The following is a 20167-nucleotide window of genomic DNA, read 5'->3' on the forward strand; positions in this document are numbered from 1 at the left end:
CCAAGACTGCTTCTGTATCTTCTTAATCCCTCCTGAAAGGTGCACTGTGTAGGATTTTTAGTTGTTTATTTCCAGAATTCATGCATTCACTAATGTTACCCTTTTCATGATTACTTACCACCACCATCAGATTCTAAGTATTCATAATGAGTGGAAAAATTGCCCTTTTCATAGTTCTACATGAAAAGGGGGATCTTCAAAAATGACTGCACTTGGGCCATACTAGAAAATATTAGTTTATTACTTCGTAAACTTTCACGAAAAGATCAAATTTGGCAATAGGCAATCCAGTTTCAATAAGCATCATTGCAGTACCCATTTTTGACCATTTCCTGCACAGTGCACTTTTAATGTATTTAGATGTTAAACTTACTTATCCAAAGTCCATTTTGTTCAGAGAAAATAGTGTATCAAAACCACTCCTGCCATTCCTGCATGTCTCCTGACTTTGACAGTGTGGACTGTTCTGGCATTCAACACAGCCCTTTGTTTACGAGACCAGATAGCGTGATTCCATGTATCCTGTCTCTTCGTAATTAGAATAATAGCCCAATAACCTCTTGGCCTCCTCCCTATCTGGCTGGACCACACCTCTGCCTATCGTCACACACACCATATTCCTAGTTTAGCTCATGTCCCGTCTTTCTGCTATTGGTGAAAAGAAAGCCCATGTTTTCTTCGGCATCTCCTGCTTTTCAATCTTCTTAACCAGTACCTGCTAAAAACATTAACAGGACAAGTTTTGTCGCCACGTTCAAGACTGATCTTAGATTTGAAATAATAAAAAAAAAAGGGCCGGGCAGTTTTGCATTGTGTTGACCCCTTTTAAATTTAAAACAAACAAACAAACAAACAAACAAAAAACACCAGCACCAGTCCCGAGGACTGTTGCCCCACAGGGAAATGCCATGTGTGCCAAATTACCACTCAAGCCCTGGCCCAGCCATATTCAGGAAAAAAGCGATTCTAATTCTAATAATGACCAAGTCCTTCATTTCTACACCTATCTCCAGGGCCGCTGACAGCTTTGGCCAGGCCCAGGACAAAATGAACCGAAAGGCCCCCCCTGCTCAAAACATACAAAAGCAATTAGAAGCCAATTGTGAGCCCCCTCTCTCCCTGGGCCCAGGACAACTGACCCCTTTCCTTTGCCCCGACCTTGTCGGCTTCCCTGCCTATCTCCATATCATCCTTCCTCGCAGATGTCCCTGTGCTTCCTGCCTGTTTCCCTGTGTGTCTTTTCTTCAGCTGCTCCTGGCGATTGAATGACTTTAACCAATACCTGCCAAAAATAGCAGCAGCAGACGTGCGATGTCACACGTCTTTGATTTTGTTGCCACATGAAACGCAGGGAAAAAAGTGTTCTGGTGACCTATTAGTAGCCACGTGCAATGGCACGCGTCTTTGCTTTTGTTGTCACATTCAACTTAGAAGAATAAAAACATTGGTGACCTATCAGAGCTACGTCCAATGTCACACGCCACATTAAATTCAGAAAAAAACTTTAGAAACATTTTATTTCAAGGGGTCATTGTTAAAGTGTACCTACATCATTAGGTACAGTGAACTAACTCGAGTAATATTTCACATGACTTTGCCCCAGGGCTGGCCAAAGCTGTCAGCTGCCCTGTCCACTACTACTGACACATGGGGTGCATCCCAATATGTGACCTTGCCTCCTCCACTTGCGCTTGTCTCCTCGTCCCGCCTCCTGGCCCCTCCTCCGTGGAGAAAACGATAAAGTTTCCCAGCTGTCAGCCTCGCCACAACAACTTTTGAGGGACTGTTTTTCATTCACCATCCCAATTGCAAATGAGAAAAAGACTTTACAATTGAGCTTTTGCAAGATATTGAAATATAATGCTGTTGTCAGTGATGTCATCATGACGAGAAGCAAGTGGAGGAGGCAAGTGGAGGAGGCAAGGTCGCATATTAAGATGCACTCATGCTAAAGCTCTCTACTCTCGCTTCCGGTATACTTGTGATTTACTTGGCTTTTAATATCGATTTGGTTACTCAAAAGTCCACAGCTACCGTATGATTACAAATTCCAATCTGTAGAGAGAGTGAATGTCTCACACTTCCCGTTAACCAACCCTTACAAAAATCGACCATGGTAAACCATGATTTCATGTTTCTTTGAGCATGGTTCAGCACGGCTTTTGGTTTGACTATGGTGTTACTATAAAATTATCATAAAGGTTGGAGCAGGCGTCACCCAACAGTTTTTTTCTTCTTTTAAGGGTGCTGACCAAAATATTGTAAAACTGAAAAATGAGAAAAGGTCGCACCATGCATAGGTTTCTTTATTACACAGACGCGTTTCAGCTTTCAACTTCCTCAGCTTGCCCAGGGCGCACTGAGGAAGGTCTAAACCTATGCATGGTGCGACCGTTACTATAAAATGAACCATTGTTTTACCACGGTTCATTAATTAAATTATACTTAGCTGCTGTTTTTTTAAAAATCCAACACACATATTGGTGACAGTCCTTGGAGCAATGTGGGGTTAGGTGCCTTGCTCAAGGGCACTTCAGTCATGGATGGAGGTGTAGGGAGAGGTCAGGGTGAGATTCAAACCTGCAACTCTGTGATCTTCAGTCCAACTCCCTAACCATTACACCACGGCTGCAAAGTTTTCAAGTTTTTTGGGTGACCATGAAACCCACAATTAACTATGTTTCTTTTTTAGCATCCCAAACTGTATTGGATGCTGCTTTGTACTCTCTGGAGTTGTGATGAGTTGCCAACACTAAGGCTGTGTGTGCACACAATCTGTTTGTCGCCCCAATGAGCACAGCTCTTCAGTATAGTCGCCAAAGCCCCAATTTGGTTCCCAGAAGGCACGGTTTGGAGTATCTGGCTGAGTAACTAATATAATCCCCTTAGCTGCAAAGCCACATGTGCTGTGGACATCGAGAAGTCGACAATTCCGAGATCTGTAGACTGAGAGTGAGTGTCTCATATGTCTTGTCAACCAAATGAAAATTAATATTTATATAAAGACATATCCCAATGTTGGATGCTACCTTGTACTCTGCAGAGTTGATGCTGTGGTGGACATGGAGAAGACCACCGGGTGTAGAGGTGTGAGGGAGTTGTGAGTGAGGCAGTTGGGCTGTGCGCACTGTGCCGACCCATTGGACCTGTTCGCATTTGGCCTTTAGCACAGCGGCCTTATCTCTGGCAGACTGGTAGCGCCGGTCAGCCACTGACCCCTCTCTGGAATTCTGTGCCTCAATGGAGAAGCCAGCAGGGGGGCTATTCTGGTCTATCACTGCCACACTTGGATGGTCCTCCTACTTTTTATTACAGTCCACTCTGAAGAACAGGACCCACTATCAGAAACACTGAACTCCCTCTATATACTATGCCCAATGTCATATTCAATTAATATTCATTTCTTCATGTGTGGAGAAAACCCAAACATGAATTTACACCAATAGCGTTACCATCTGAGATGTTGCTGATCTTGTCTATTTGTTTTAGGTTGACTCAACCGAATCCACGTTTACATATAGAAAACAGATGACAACAGTTGGGCGGGAGGAGGGGTCTTTGGTGTAGCTGGCCTCAAATGAACCCGACCTCACTTCCTGTTAAAAAATCCAAGAGCTCTTCCAACTTATCTGAGTGGGACGTGACTGCTGACTAGGCCTCCACTAGGCCATCTGCCCTCGGGACCGTCTCCAGCCACCTCTGCTCCAGATCTCTCTATCACGGAAGAACCTTTTGCCAAATCTTGATGTGGTGATGTTGGCTGTCATGTTGGCTTTTTTGCATTTTTAGGATCTTTGACATGGTTGTACTGACTTCATACTCGAGCATCAAACGTTGCACTCAGTGCACCTGGAATAGAACTATAGAGGGTATACTAGAGCAGTGGTTCCCAACCTTTTTCTTCAGGGGCCCATACTTTTACCATTGTAAGCTTTGGTGACCCAATCGTGCAAGCGCAAGTCACACAATATTGTGTTTCATGCAAAAACTCATTAGTTATCAGTTTATTCCTCAATTTTTCTTCGGTCAAATATAGAATAAATGTTTAATTTACTTACATTTTGTTGCTTCTATAGTAGTTTAAATGCTTTTTCATTTATTCAACATTGGCTATATAAGTTATTAAAATTAAACCCCTTAAAATCAAGAGGGCTTTGTGACCCACTGTGGATCTTTGGCGACCCATAGGTTGGGTCCCGACCCATAGGTTGGGAATCACTGTACTAGAGGGCCTGAGGTCATGAGTAAGTGATTAGGGCATCAGGCTTGTAGCCAAAGGGTTGCTGGTTCAATACCCAACCCGCCAGGTCACTGAGGGTAGGACTTATCCAGTGATCTACCCAGGGGGCATAGCCACTAATTTTCGGCCCTACGTACAATTAGCTCCAGTGGAGCCGAGCCATACATCTACATAACTCAGACTGTGTGGGCCCCCTATACTATATGGGGCCTGGTGACTCAGTCACACTTATTACCCACCTATACAACACACCCCTGCATCTCCTCCTCTATGTCTGAGGTGCCCTGAGGTACCCTCTATGCATGGTACCATCCTGCTGCACTGCTCCCTTGGGGTGAGTTGTACATCGCTGCCTATTAGTATTGGCACCCATTCATTTTATTCACACAATGTGTGCTATATATCCAGAAATACGTAAAAGGAAATACAGTGCCCTCCATAATTATTGGCACCCCTGGTTGAGATGTGTTAAAAGCCTTAAAATAAATTCAGTGTTTATTGCAGAAGAATACTGTCACACTGAAAATTTTAGGAAAATGTAGCCTTCAACTCAAATGAATTGTAGGAAAATAAAAAAAATCCCTGACTAAAAATTAATTATTTTTCATTAAATCACCTGTTCCACAATTATTGGCACCCTTAACAATTCCCAGGAAATAAATATAATTGAAGCATTTCTGTCATTTCTACAGTAGTTTACAAAGTTTACCAGAGTATGTAGGAACATTTAATTAGTAATTCATCACTTCCTGTTTCCCTGGGGTATAAATATGACGTGACACCGAGGCCATTTCTCTTATCCACTCTTAAACATGGGAAAGACAAAGGAACACAGCATACAAGTGAGGCAGATGTGTGTCAACCTTCACAGGTCAGGCAGAGGCAACAAGAAGATTGCCACTCAACTGCAGCTGCCCATATCTACTGTGAGAGGAATAATTAAGAAGTTCAAAACAACTGGAACAGTGGTAAACAAGCCTGGACGAGGACCCAAGTTTATTTTGCCACCACGCACAGTGAGGAGGATGGTAAGAGAAATCAAAATATCTCCAAAGCTCACTGTTACAGAATTACAACAAATGGTAGCATCCTGGGGTCACAAAGTCTCCAAATCAACCATCAGGCGCTGTCTACACGCCAACAAGCTGTTTGGGAGGCATGCACGGAGAAAACCTTTCCTCACCCACAATCATAAACGCAAATGTCTGGAGTTCGCCAAGCGGTATTGGGGCTTCAACTGGGACCGTGTGCTTTGGTCAGATGAGACCAAGATTGAGCTTTTTGGCAACAAACACTCTAAGTGGGTCTGGCGTGCCACGAAAGATGCGCATGCTGAAAAGCACCTCATACCCACTGTGAAGTATGGGGGTGGGTCAGTGATGCTGTGGGGCTGTTTCGCTTCCAAAGGCCCTGGGAAGCTTGTTAGGGTGCATGGCATCATGAATGCTTTGAAATACCAGGACATTTTAAATCAAAATCTGTTGCCCTCTGCCCGAAAGCTGAAGATGGGTCGTCACTGGGTCTTTCAGCAAGACAATGACCCTAAACATATGGCCAAATCTACACAGAAATGGTTAACCAGACACAAAATCAAGCTCCTCCCATGGCCATCTCAGTCCCCAGACCTCAACCCCATTGAGAACCTGTGGGGTGAGCTGAAGAGGAGAGTACAGAGGAGAGGACCCAGGTCTCTGGATGATTTAGAGAGATTCTGCAAAGAGGAATGGCTGAAGATCCCTCTTTCTGTCTTTTCCCATCTTGTGAAACATTATAGGAGAAGATTAGGTGCTGTTTTGTTGGCAAAAGGGGGTTGTACAAAATATTAACAACAGGGGTGCTAATAATTGACACACATTATTTGATGTCAAATAATTATTTCTTTATGTGGGATTTTTTCCCCACTGAATAAATGCACTTGTATTGAAGGTTGGATTTTTCTATTTTTTTCCATTAAGGTCCCATATTATTTAGAGAAAAATAATAATAATTGGAAGCTAAAAAACACATCTCAACCAGGGGTGCCAATAATAATGGAGGGCACTGTATATACACAACTTTTACTACCAGGATCTTTTAATTAGAGTACCAAAGATATATAGATTTTTTTTTTATAAATGGAAAATTTAGAAATAAATGGAAATACCTTCTCTGGAGGTACTCAGCCCCACTCTTCCTTTGCAATATGTTAATGATCTTGAACAAGTACAGGATTCTTTCTCCTGATGACAGATTTCACATTCCTCCCAACATTTTCAACTAGATTTACACCCGGAATCATTGCCTGCCATTTACAACCATTCCACTGTGCTTTGGGTGTTTGTCTTGCTAGTTGGAGTGGACATGATCTTCACCTCAAACCAAGTGTCCTGACACGTTTAAACATGTTCCTGTAAATGACATCCGTGATGCCTGTCATGATACCTGTGATACAGTCAAGGATTCCAATGGATGGGATACCAGGCTTCATTCTGGTAGTGTTCTTTTCGTTAGACTTTTTTTTTGCAGAGTATGCAAACATGCCGTTTGTGTGCATAACCGAAAAACTCTACTATTGTTTCTTCTGACTTGAAAACATTTTTTAAATGATTGTGCTTGATCTGTGTTCTCTTCTACGAACATCATGTGTTCCCTTTTATGACATTTATTAAGCAATACAGTAGGGTCTGCCTAGTCTACACCAAAAAAACCCTGCCTTGTGTAGAGTTTAACATGTGGTGCTTGTTGCAGACCTGCAAACTCGTCAAAGAAAAAAAGGTGACAGTGTACAGCGGGGGTTCTATTTCTATTCACGTGAATTACCTAATTGGCTGGGAAAAAGGTGACTGTCACCAATGGTGACGAGTTTGCAGGTATGTTGTTGAAACAACTACCCAAGACTGTTCGAGGTTGGCCTTCAGATGTTAGACCTGGCGGTTTGTCCACTATTTGCACCAACTTTCGCAGAATTCTACCATAAATTCTTCCCTTACCCCCACATCCAAGAAGGTTCTTTACAGATCCAGGTTCGGCAGATTTCTGAATAACATATCACAACGTTGAAATTAGTATCCCTAAGTCACTGAGATTACCTTTGATCATTCAGAGGTCTTGTTTGTTTATGCTTAAATAGTATTTCTGGTGTCCCCAGACAGCTCATCTGTCTTCATCTTTGTGAAAGATGACTCTGTGAGCTTTACCTTTTTCTATTTTTTTTCCTCTCAAAGTCTAATTTTTAATGTTGTTGAAAAATGTTTGAACTTTGTATCAACCACAAGGTATCTATAGTAAAAGCATGGTTGACCTTACAATTTGCTGTTATTTGTTTATTTGAATTACAAGTTATGGACATCTCTGGCTGTAAACCTTATACTTTGGGCAGACCAGTAAGTATTACATGATAAATATTCATAAAAAGATCACATTTGTCAATAGGCATATTTTGAAAATAAACCACCAAAATAACACTCTATATTTAAGGAACTGGGCATCCTGAGACCTTCTATAACTTCAGAGCATATCAGCACATCTGCAGAAGCACCAACAGATTCCGATGATCCCATGAAGAGAGATTCAAAGTTAATTTGTGTCACACAAAATATGTTTAATAATAATAAAAAAAAGTATTAATGTAAACACAGTTTACGGATTGCAGAGTTCAATGATATTATGTAAATCATTAAAAAAAAAACACAAGACAATTAAAAAAAAGACAGACAGAAAAACACAGACACTGTACAACACATGCATACAGTACAATTATACATGCATAACCAATACAGACATAACGTATATTAAATAAAAGAAACACGTGTGCCTGTAGCATGTACAACAAAACAGGGGTGCATTATGTAAGGGTTAACGTTCGGCGAGAAGGTCGCTACCGTGGAATAGCAGCACGACAGAGAGAATCTTTAGACCCCGACGCGGAGCGGAGGGGTCTTGTTCTCTCTGAAGTGCTGCTATTCCACAAAGCGACCGACTCGCCGAAAGTTAACCCGCTTATTATATGGATATACTTAAATGATTCACACATGGCGGGGACATTTCTTTAGGCCTATTTAATGTTAAGATTGTTGCTGCGCAAAACAAAACAGTGCCGTTGTGGAACATCGCTAGGCAACAGCTAGGTAGCCAGGACAACAGGTGTTGTCTATCACAGCAGCTGATTAGAGTCTTGTTGAAAAGTCGCTTTAGCAGTGAAAAGTCTTGTTGCCATTGACAGCGGTCTGTTATAGACCAACCCGTCCGTTATCGAAAAATAACAGACGTGCGAACGTTGAAATGAATGGAGCATTCGACCGATGACGTCACACCATATAATAATAGCCTGTTAGCAACTTTGGTAGTTGCCAATGGGAAAATGCATTGAAAACAACAAAGTAGCTAATGTAGTAAGCAACTTTGTTTTTCAGAAATGCACCCCAGCAATGTGCACAGAAACAGCACCTGTATGCATACGTATATATACAAAAATGAACATGGCTTGAGCGTTCCTGTCTCAGGACAGTAGGTCGATCTCCTCCATGTCCGTGGGCATGACACAGTGGGCCAGGGTGTTCAGCTGAAGACCTGTTGCCATGGGCACCAGACCTGCCGCCACTTTGAGCATGCTCAGTAGTCTAACCGCCACGGTGGTCACCCCTTCACTCGTCTACAGACAGCAAGAACGGAAGAATCAAACACATCAGTTGGCATCAAGACATTATTAGTAGTACAACAAACTTCAACCTCCTTTGCTAACAACAGCTGAGCGAAAAGTGGCCTTTCACTGAAGTGAAGTGAACTCTAACTCCCATTGTCATTGTGACACAGCACTCCACAGCACACAAGTGAACACTACACACTGCACACAACGATATTGCATTTATGCCTCACCCCTGCAAGGGGGCAGCTCCCAATGGCGCCTCAAGGGAGCATTGCGGTGGGACGGTACCATGCTCAGGGTACCTCTGTCATGAAGGAGGATGGGGCAGAGCACTGGTTAATTACTCCCCCCACCAACCTGGCAGGTCGAAAGTCAAACATGAACATGAAATTTGGTGTCTCTCAGAAGTATGAGAGGGTCCAGGCCAATGACACAGCTCACACTCCTATGCAACACAATATGTGCCAGTGTGTGTGAAATTACAAACCCCAACTCCGATGAAGTTGGGACGTTTGGTAAACAGTGAATAAAATCAAAATGCTATCATTTTCAAAACATTCAATCTATTCATTAGATGGAGAACAGTGAAAAGACAACATATTAAGTGTTAAAACCGAGAAAAAATATTGTTTTGGGGGACATATGTACTCATTTCTAATTTGATAAATCCAACACGTCTCAAAAGAGTTGGGACGGGGATTAGTGAAATTTAGTAAACATCCAAATAAGATAAAACAACAAAGAAGAACATTTCAAAATGAATTGTACTGACGGACAATATAGGTGTCCAGGTATAAGATCATCACAGAGAGGCTGAGTCACTCAGAATTAAAGATGCAAAGGGAATAATTACCATAGTTATTACATACATTTTTGAATTCCCTTTGATTTAGCACGATTGAGTGTATATAAGACATATTTTTGTTAATAAAATCATTGTATAGGTTCATGACATCATGAAATATATACTGGCTGTAGTCTCACTCTAATTCCTGGAGTGCTAGAACTATTGAAACTTGACCATATTAAGAATGCTTAATGCGTGCAAATGATACAGGGGTGTAACATTCTCCTAAGCACCTGAGCTCACTTGAAATAAACCCAGAAGACATGGGAAACTGTCCTTTGCTTACAGAAGTCAGCAGAAGTTGTAGAAGTCCATTCTTTTTTACAATAATAGAGCATTGCACATCCTGTGCTACAGTGAAAATGGACCATCCAACTTGTGTTAGTGCTAGCTTCAAAAGTCAGCCTCCATGATGGCATGCGGGTGCAGTAGTGCATTGGTTAAGATGTTCTCACTCATCTGTAGAGTTAAATACAGTGCTGAATGGTATAAATGGGTTTTAAACAGCATGAAAAGCCACTCATGCATTATATTTTGAAGGGAGATCTTCGATTACTGCCACATAGTAAGGTCAAATTGCATTCTCTACTATGTTTTAACAGTTTGGCTCCATCATAAGGACCAGCAGGTGATAAAATGGTGGGTTTTTGGTCAAGACCTGTCACACTGTAAGCACTACAGAAAGGAAAACATTGCAAAACATGACAAGGAATACACCCACCATTTAAGCTGGTGAAATCATGTCCAAGATAGGAATTAACACTGTTTTTTATATAAAAGCATCTCATCGGTTAATGTATTTAACTGTTAAGTGTTGTCTTTTGTTTTGTTTGTAGTCTTCCTCGACATTTGCTGCCATTTATTGTCCCCGTCCCAACTCTTTTGAGACGTGTTGGATTTATCAAATTAGAAATGAGTACATAAGTCCCCCAAAACAATCTTTTTTCTCGGTTTGAACACTTAATATGTTGTCTTTTCACTATTCTCCATCTAATGAATAGATTGAATGTTTTGAAAATGATAGCATTTTGATTTTATTCACTGTTTACCAAACGTCCCAACTTCATCGGAGTTGGGGTTTGTAAACTATGAGTATTAAGGGCGTCTGCACAATTTTAGTCAATTTATTAAAAATAAATCTTGAGCTCGGCCCGTGACTTCGTTCCATATTTTGATTTTGGCCCTCGATCAATTTGAGTTTGACACCCCTTCCCTAACTGCTTAGCCAAGACTGCCCTAGTATAGCTACAGTGTATGCTATAGTACTGTCAGAGATTCTTTAAGTATATAGAGATATGCCAACATAATAGGTTTCTATGGGCACCTACCGTGACCAGGTTGCGGTCTGCCTAAAGGGGCGTGTCATAATGCTCCTAGCATTCAATAGAACAGTCCTTAGGTCTGCCTAAAGGGGGATTTCCCCCCCCCCCAATAATAGAACCCGGAAACAATGGGCCAATGGAACCTCTCTCTCTCTACTCTCTCTGGTACTGTATAGCTATTGTATATCAATGAAAGGCCACTTTCAGAATGCAAAAAAGACAAGCACCTCCCTGTCAGTATGTGGTTAAATAATAACATGAGAACGCAATTCTCATAGGACTCAACAAAGTTGCAAACTTCAGAATTTAGGTGACATAAAGTGAAACACTTCCCAGACTCACACGGCATAACTAGAGACAAGAAAGATGAATTTCTATGATCTTCCATATCAATAATAAAACAACCTATATCAGGAATTAGGACATCAGTGATGCTATATTCTGCATTAGATTCAGTACAATCCAAAGTTTTTGTTTTTGCTTTTCAGCCTTAGAGTGAAACAAGAGAAAATTTCTCATAAAGAAAACACTGCAGTGCTTATTTTAATGACATGGTCTATAACGCAGGATTCCCAATCAACTGGGACAAACATGTCTCTGATTTTTCAAGAAAAAAACAGACCACATTACGTTCCAGCCTTCCCAGAAGAAATGCATTCAAAAAGAGAATTTGTTAAGACTTATTTTGAAGGTGTTTTTGGGGTCTACAGAAGGGGATCGGATCGTGTAACTGTCTTAAGAATGACATGACCCAGGTCAGGAATTTTGACGACACATTACTGATGGCTATGACCGTTGTCATAACGTGTCATTCGTTTTTTGGAATACCACCCATGACACCCAAACAATGTCAACATGACATTCCAAAAAATCAAATGTCACATTCTGACAACAGGCATTAACATCAATAACACCGTCATCAATATTTCTGACATGTGCCATGTCATTCTATGCCAATTAGATGATATCCATGAAGAGCAATACAATTATGGACCATTCATGACACATACCTGATCCTCAGCAAACAGCAAGGGACAGTGCAACAATGCAGCCATTTTCCTGACCGTCAACAGGTTATCCTTGGAGACCGACAAGCATCGAGCTGGAAAGACAAGTGTGATTATGTTTCACTGGTCTTCTGGAATGGGAACACATGGGTTGTAAAAACTAGAGCCGCTATAACAACTGGGGCCACAACAGACAGGAAATAGTCATGTAAAAATCAGATTTATAGTCAATTTTTTTCCCACATGTACGTAATAGACACACAAATGAATCAGACTATGTTGTCTCCCTAAGTGAAAGACAGACAATCTTTCTTACAATCTTGAGACTTTGCTTGTTTGTTTGCATGTCTGGCCAATTAAGCAACTATGGCTATTTCATGGCTAGTACAGGTAACAAAATGTACTTAAAAATCAACAGTACAATCTTAAAAGGTAACAAGTGAGTAATTACATAACTGTAATAGGAAACCTTACGCCTAAACACTACAGTATCCACAAGTGACAACTTCATAATTATAATAGTAACAACCTTTTTTTCAGAGAGAAGAGTGACATCTTGACGTTGGAGCCCTATCTCACGCCTTTCGTAAAGTCTTCACGAAAATAATAGAGTAATTTTCGTGGTGCATTCACGTTATTGCCTGCCTTTCGTAAAGTCGCATTCACTTGAATTGCCCCACTGCTGCTATGGTTATCCAAACGTCTGCAGGGGCGGGGAGGGGGTGCTGACAGAACACTGCTGATACACTCGGGACTCACTAATTCGACGCCCTTTCGGTACTTGCGCCTTATGTCCCCTAAACCTAAACCTAAACCTAAACCTAACCCTAACCCTACTTAACCCTAAACCTAACCTTAACCCTAAATTGCTTGTTTGAAATGTTTGATTAACATGTGACGGTAGGGGCAATCCAAGTGAATAGGCAGCGTGAAAATTAATCTATTATTTTCGTGAAGACTTTACGAAAGGTGGGCAATAACGTGAATGCACCACGAAAATTACTCTATTTTTTTGTGAATACTTCACGAAATGAGTGAGATACGGTTGATGTGCGTGGGTGTACTCTACTTTTCAAAAAAAAAAAAAAAACCCTCTTTGCATCTGCACTTGTTGTTCTATATATTTCCTGTCCACTTTGTATCTGCTAGTGATGGTGTGGCTATGATTATGTTTATGTCCTCGTTTTGTAAGTTGCTTTGGTTATAACGCGTCTGCCAAATGCAATGTAATGTAATAATCTGTAATGTAATAAAAGAGTGCATACCTCCAGTCACCAGAAAGCACACCTTGCCCAGGAAGAATGCAGGGTCCAGACATTTGATTGACTTTTCTACAGACTGCAAGCTAGGGGGGAAAGACACAACTCATAGTCTCTTGCTCAAAGACACAACATTGAAATTTGCGTTATCCTTGGATGTAAGAAAAACAAAGAAAAGAAGAAACCAAGCAGCAGATAGTTACCTGCGCTCAGACATTAGGTTCACAATGAACACAACGAGGTCAATCCGTGGACGACTGTCTTCCCCATCCACAGGCAACGGGAGTTGTCGAGCCAGCCGTCTGTCAAGATCAGAAAACAACAACACACACATCATTCAGCTTCTGTTCTGGCGCGACAACCCACCTCGAATCAAACCCAGACCTTCAATGTTCTTTAGAGTATTGTTAAAAATGCTATACTTACACTTTGATGTTGAAGCCATCCTTCTCATTTTGCAGGATAAGATCAGCCAACTTGCACTGAAGCTGCTCCTCGTTTTCCACCAGCTAACATGGACGTTACGATAGTAACAACATGTCAATACACAGTCCAAAACAAACGAAAAAATGCATTCTGGAGAAAAGCAAGGGTCACGCATAACTTACCAGCAAATTCGCCTCGTTCAGCGCTGGGGTTTTTCTAAAAGGTTTCAGCATTGTTGTCGTCTTGGTGGTCGCTTTACCTACCAATCTTTCACTCGTTGGCTGCATTGCTTGCGCGCTCTTCCTGTTTGCTATTTTCAAACCTGCGCAGTGGCAGTGTACAGGCACGTCATCGGCCACGTCACTACGTTATGAACCCCGGATGTAAGACATTTCCCCCCCATTTTAAATTAATTAATTAAAAGGCCACAATGCCACCTAGCGTCTACAGATGGCAAATGGACATACAGCACAACTCAAATAGCTGAATATGTCTATAATTGTCAATTCACCAAACATCATGACTTTTTAATCACATAGGTGGCCCTACATAAATGTTTTTAAACACTACCAGCAATAACAATGTTGTCAACAACAATCATAGATTAATCTAACATGACCCCCCCCCCCAGTGCGAATTTGATGTTTAAATTAAGTCAAGCATCACGTTACATGTCAAAAAAGTCAATATTATCTACAAAGCAAATAATAAAATAATACAAATAATAATAATAATAATAAAAACAATAATTAAGCTCCGCCCTCCTATCCTTGCATGTTTCGTCACAGCTGCTTGTGTTGGGTCTTCCTTGGAGCTTGGAGTTCTCTCTACCGGTGAGGTGGAGCAAGCCAAGCCCTTTTGGGAGCGTCTGTCTGTCGGTTCGCTTGGCATTTAGGGCTTGTCAACCGACCTTCGCATAACTCTAAAATCATGGCATCTGCCGTCAGATTCAGTCGTTTGTTTCTCGCCAAAAACACCTTGGCGCAAACTTGCAGGAGTGGACCAGTGTGTGAGGGGGCTACCAGAGTAATGCTAACTCGAAGTATGGTTTCCTCGGCGTCAGGGGGGATTTTACCCAAACCTGTGAAGGTAAGTAAAAAAAAATAAAAATAGACAACCTTCATGGCGATCTGCGTCTTAAAAATCGATAGAGGGTTCCTTCTGATCAGAAACGCAGAGTGCCCTACCCGTGAGTGCTAAGCGTCCAGTGACAGGCCTAGTTCTACACAGATTAATTGCGGAAATGAAATGTATCCTACATGGCAGTCGCTCGGTTACAATGTTTGTTGTAAGTAACCATTTCTACAGGCGACGACAGTCTGCCTAATCTCTGTGCACCAATTGTGTTTCTGTTTAGGTTCCCTTTGGTTTGATCCGTATGACAGCTGTGGTTGTCCCCTTCCTGTATGTGGGTACGCTGATCAGCAAGAATTTCGCTGCCCTGTTGGAAGAGCACGACATATTCGTTCCTTCGGATGATGACGACGACGACTAATCGCCTGATATGTAAGTGGTGTTTGTTGACAAACATGCATTTAAATTGCACAGACACCGCAGTGTTGACATCCAGGCAGTCCTGTGAAGCTACTAGCTCACGCAGTGCTGCTTGAGCGACCCCCAACTGGCGCATTGCCCTCTGCCCCCAGGCAGGCGCAGTGTGTTGATTAAACGATGTCAAATGATCCAGCATTTTGGTCCAAATAGCCCATCTTTGAGTATTTAAGATGACTACCTTGGCTGAATTTCAACACGTCTCCCGTAGTGCATTGGAAAGTTTCAATCAAAGGCACCAATCGAGCTATCTTTGTACTAGCAGTTGTCGAGATTAAATGGGATAACTATTCCCCCATCTATACAAAAAGGCAGAAATTAGGCCATTAACTTCTCCTTGCTATCATAACTATATAGTCAGTACTGTTCACTACCTGTAAGACGCATGGTCTGGTGGTCTGGTACTAGGTCTACTACCCTCACACAGAGGCACCCTGAAAGGCTTTCTAAATGTAAAATGAAAACATCTCCCCCATCTTCATGAAATGCAAATGGCATAATTATCCTTTTAGGTCGTTGAATTCAGCAGAGTCCTCCATTTATGGGTCCATATAGGCCTATGGGTGTTGCATAAAGGCTTTGGATTCGTTTGTGATGAAGCAGTCATGCTTTCGCTTGGCAGAGTGCATGCACACTTGGCTAGTTTGATGCTTTCCGGTTATATTCTAACCAGAATGCATCAAACTGGCTAAGTGCAGATGTGCGCTCTCTAGCAAAAGCATCACTGCTTTATCACAAACGAGCCCTTTATTGTCTTTGTGGCAATGCCATCTCTGGGTTAACTGAACAAGATGAGCACATTCATTATCGATATAACTAGTTTTAGAGCAGGGGTGCCCAATTTCCAAAAGTGCCTAGATCTGGGTCTACTAATGGGGGCATGGTTTTGTTTATATACTGTGTGGCATGTCTCCACATACTCCAAGGGGGTATTCCAAGAACATGGTTAAGCAATGCACATGGGTAAGTTAACCTGCAGTTAATGGTACATCTTCAATGGCTAGCCAACCAGTGTCATTTAGTTAAGAAAATGAGGACTCCAGGCTCTTCTATTAGATGATTTACCACTACCGCAAGGTTAACCTAACCTGGTTTACTACTGAGCCAGGTTCATGGAATACTCTCCAGGTGTCATTACAAAAGTTATGCAACATCAGCAGCAGACACCTTACAACACTGCAGTAAGTGTTAGGATGATACTTGGGAGGGGTGCTGTAATACGGTGTGTCTGCGGATGTCGCACAAGTTTTGTTGTGATATTTGGAGTACGTTGCGACATTTCAAACGATATGTAAATAACCCCATGCTGTATTAAAAGCTGAACATAAAGAGAAGCCAAAACAAAAAGTGGGAAGCAAACGTTTCGGGTCTAGCCCATCATCAGTGTTCCCAAAATCGTTTGATTTTGGGAACACTGGTGATGGGCTAGACCTGAAATGTTTGCTTCCCACTTTTTGTTTTGGCTTCTCTTTAAGGCTTCACTGAACAGCACCAAGCTCCTGTGTGCGACTCCTTTTTCTTCACACTGCATTTTTGGTTGGGAATTATGCACCGAGGGAAACTTCTCAAGTAAGACAAAGGCGCGGACGCCATCTCTACCATCACAATAACCCCATGCTCCCATCAGCTGCCCAAGATGCTGACAACAAAAAACGATGCATCTCTGGGCACCAACAAGTCAATGTAATGATGGTTTGAGTAATATAACTGCATGCAGAAATTGGCCGGGATTTTCCTTTAATACAGATTGTTTTCATGTATCAACAGGATCCCTCTTGCCATCATTTCATCGTGGTGGTCGAGGGACACAGAAGATGCCAGCCAAGCCATAAGACCGGATCACAGCTGTTGTTTACATTTCTCTACTCTTCCACTTTACCAGAGGGGTAATTCCATGAAGCTGGTTTAGTGATAAACCAGGTTAAGTTCACCTGGAGTTGGTGGTAAATCACCTAATAGAGGAGCCTTGAGTACCCATTTTATTCACTAAATGATGCACGTAGGCTATCTTTTAGCAGGTTTACCACATTCTGTAGGCTTACCTTAGCCTGGTTTATTACTTTTCAGCCTGGTTTATTACCATGTTCTTGGAATACACCAGAGAGGGGGACTAGGCGTTTACTGTTGACAAAGAGAGTACATATCTATGTGAGGTCATATCCTGTCTCCTGTCCTCACTCTTCTTTGCATGAACATATTAAGAAATATATCACTTTTTTTTATTTCTAACTTTTATTTTTTTCTCTTATGAGAAGGTGACTGTGGAGATGTGTCAGTCTGTTTTTAAAATAAAAGAAATACCTTCAACTTACTACCGTGAATGTGTGTGTATGTTTTAAAAGTTCAAATATCCAGCTTCCTCATCTCACCATTTTTCACAATATTAAGTTAACACTTTCACCATCCTTGGGATCAAAGAACTTTTGTTCGCTTGCTTTATTCACACATAAAACTCAACCACAATTGTCAAAGAAAAGTTTTAGGGGAAAAAAAAACTTTGAGGGGAAAAATGTTTCACTGCATTAAATAAAAGTTCACAGTGGCAGCATAACAAAACTACTGTCCAGTGCTTGTGGCCAGCTCATGTACACTTGAGGGGGCAGGTGCTGAAGGTGTGGGAGTGTTGGGGGAACTTCTGATTGCCTCTCTAGGCTTATAGAGGCTAAATATTATATTGGAGCATTATTAATGGTAACACTTTTTATTTTAGGGATACCTCTATTAGCACTAATACATACAATGTCCCTGTATAAGTAACTTGTAAGGCACGTACACAGCAAAATTAAACATTTGTTAGGCATGTATTCGCAAATGTCTTGTTCATGCACAATAAGGGATTTATTACCAATTTAACCTTAGTAAGGACCTTGTAGGCCTTAGCGTTTGCTTAGTACATGCCTTACAAGTTACTTATGCAGGCATTAACATTGTATGTATTAGTGCTAATAGATGTATCCCTAAAATAAAGTGTTACCATTGTAACATGCATTTGTGAAGCGTTTGTTAATGATCCTGTCAACATGGACCACAGTACATTCTGACAAAAAAAATCAAGAAAGATTTTTTTTCAAAAAGGGCATTTTTTTGTCCAGTAGGGCATAGGGGCAGGTGTTGTAGCACCTAGTCCCCATCTGTGCACGCCTATGGTGCTGCCATGTTCATATCACTGCTGAAGAGTCCTTTGTGCTTCTGGTGGTGTTGAGTGATCATGGCATAAGACGGATGTTGAGTCCTACGACGTGCTGCTGCGTTCCTGATGTCGAATCCTTGTGCTCTGCTGTGATCCTGAGTCCAATGCTGTCCTACGTGCTCTGCTTTGTTCCTGGTGTAAAGTCCAATGTGTTTGTGAGTCCAGTGCAGTCCTCTTGAGTCGGGAGTGGAGCTATGTTCCCCGGCCTTTGTATGGGACCGGGGAACTTAGGAACCTTTTTTCTAAAAAAAGGGTTCTATGTTCCCTGCATTGTATCTAACCTGAGTTTTTAAATTGTGCCCTTCTCAAAACCATCCCTAAATCTAACCTTTTTCCAAAACCCTGGGGAACATAGGACCTGGGGAACATGGGGATGAACCCCTTGAGTCCTATGTGCTACTCTGTTGCTGGTGTTGAGTCCTATGGGCTCTGCTGAGCTCCTGGTGTTCCTGAATCCAGTGTACTCTGCTGAGTGCTACCAGACTCATGTCCTATGAACTAATGCTGCTAATCATTAGCAACTAATGTAATTCAGAAGACTACTGTTATTACGGGGTTTGGTGTGCCATCTTGTGCACTGCTCTGTTCATGAAACTGTTGTTGAGTCCTGTGTGCTGCCCGCCATGAGCTGTGTTACCTGGTGGTACCTGCTGTAAGTCCTATGTGTACCTGGTTACCTTGAGTCAGGGCTCTAAATTAACAACGACCAACCAGCCAAATGCTGGTGAAATTTCAGTTTGGCTGGTAGAAAAGACCCAACTTACTAGCCACTTTGACCCTTTAGTGAGTGTGTTTGGCTAGTAAGATTAACATCTACTGGTAATTTTGGCTGGAGATGGAAAATGTTTTTTTTAGAGCCCTTCTGTAAGTCCTATGCGTTCCTGGTGTTACTTGTGTGTGCGTGTGTGTTTGGTTAACATCTACTAGTCATTTTGGCTGGTGATGGACAAAATTATATTTTAGAGTCCTGTTGTAAGTCCTATGTGTTCCTGGTGTTACTGTAAGTCCTATGTGTTCCTGGTGTTACTGTACGTCCCATGTGTTCGTGTGGTCCAATGTAATCCCTCTGTGCCCTACGTGCTGCCGGCCATGAGCTGCTGCTCCTGCAGGGCGGCGCTGGCGAGGCTCAGGTGCTCCCTCAGGCAGTCCATCTCCCGCTCGCTGATGCCCTTCACCCGGCTCAGCTCCACGTACACCTCCTTGAAGCGCTCGCACATCGACTCCTTCTCCTGCACAAAACGAACAAACAAACAGCTCATTACAGAAGTTTCAGTCCAAGGGTAATGACTGCATCGGAGTTATAAAATGTATTTTCAAATGTTAAAAAGTTCAAAATGCTTGCACATCGACTCCTTTTCCTGCACAAAACGAAAACAAACAATTCATTAACTCTTTGCGCAGAGCCTATGTCACCTTACTGTCACCAATATTGTGACAGCTAACCTGTTACTTAACACTCTCTTCTTTGTCATAGCAATGTTGTTATGCTGTTGTTGAGCGTTATTCGCAAATAATGTATAGGACCGCCAGCGACCCCCTCTGCATTTAGGGGCTACAGAAGATTCATTCCAAGGGTAATGACTACATAGGAGTTGTAAAATGTATTTATTCAAGGTTTAAATGTTCAAAATGCCTACACATACAGCAGCTGCATTTTTCCATCATCAATGCCCCGAAGAAGAAGGCCTCGTGGCATTACAT

General features: G+C 41.9%; 3 protein-coding genes across 3 annotated transcripts in view; 1 reads left to right on the top strand and 2 right to left on the bottom strand.

Annotated features, from left to right (window-relative positions):
- Positions 1-7899: 7899 nt before the first annotated feature.
- pane1 (proliferation associated nuclear element) lies at positions 7900-14047 on the bottom strand. The gene is made up of 6 exons (XM_063224092.1): positions 13908-14047; positions 13726-13808; positions 13503-13601; positions 13306-13385; positions 12044-12135; positions 7900-8870 (listed from the first exon to the last, which is right to left on the bottom strand). The coding sequence occupies exons 1-6, from the start codon at positions 14010-14012 to the stop codon at positions 8718-8720; spliced, it is 612 nt and encodes a 203-aa protein (XP_063080162.1). The 5' UTR covers positions 14013-14047; the 3' UTR covers positions 7900-8717.
- Positions 14048-14510: 463 nt separating this feature from the next.
- On the top strand, positions 14511-17587 carry smdt1b (single-pass membrane protein with aspartate-rich tail 1b). Its single transcript, XM_063202822.1, has 3 exons — positions 14511-14814; positions 15083-15231; positions 17044-17587. Exons 1-2 carry the CDS (start codon positions 14656-14658, stop codon positions 15218-15220), a joined length of 297 nt encoding a protein of 98 aa, XP_063058892.1. The 5' UTR covers positions 14511-14655; the 3' UTR covers positions 15221-15231; positions 17044-17587.
- A 58-nt stretch (positions 17588-17645) lies between these two features.
- triobpa (TRIO and F-actin binding protein a) overlaps positions 17646-20167 on the bottom strand; it is an 18430-nt gene continuing 15908 nt past the window's right edge. The window contains exon 12 of the mRNA XM_063224188.1: positions 17646-19695. Within this exon, the coding sequence (XP_063080258.1) occupies positions 19540-19695 (156 nt within the window). The 3' untranslated portion in view covers positions 17646-19539. The remainder of the gene's footprint in view (positions 19696-20167) is intronic.

Source organism: Engraulis encrasicolus, chromosome 1 (genome assembly GCF_034702125.1).
Source record: "Engraulis encrasicolus isolate BLACKSEA-1 chromosome 1, IST_EnEncr_1.0, whole genome shotgun sequence".
Lineage (NCBI taxonomy): Eukaryota > Metazoa > Chordata > Actinopteri > Clupeiformes > Engraulidae > Engraulis > Engraulis encrasicolus.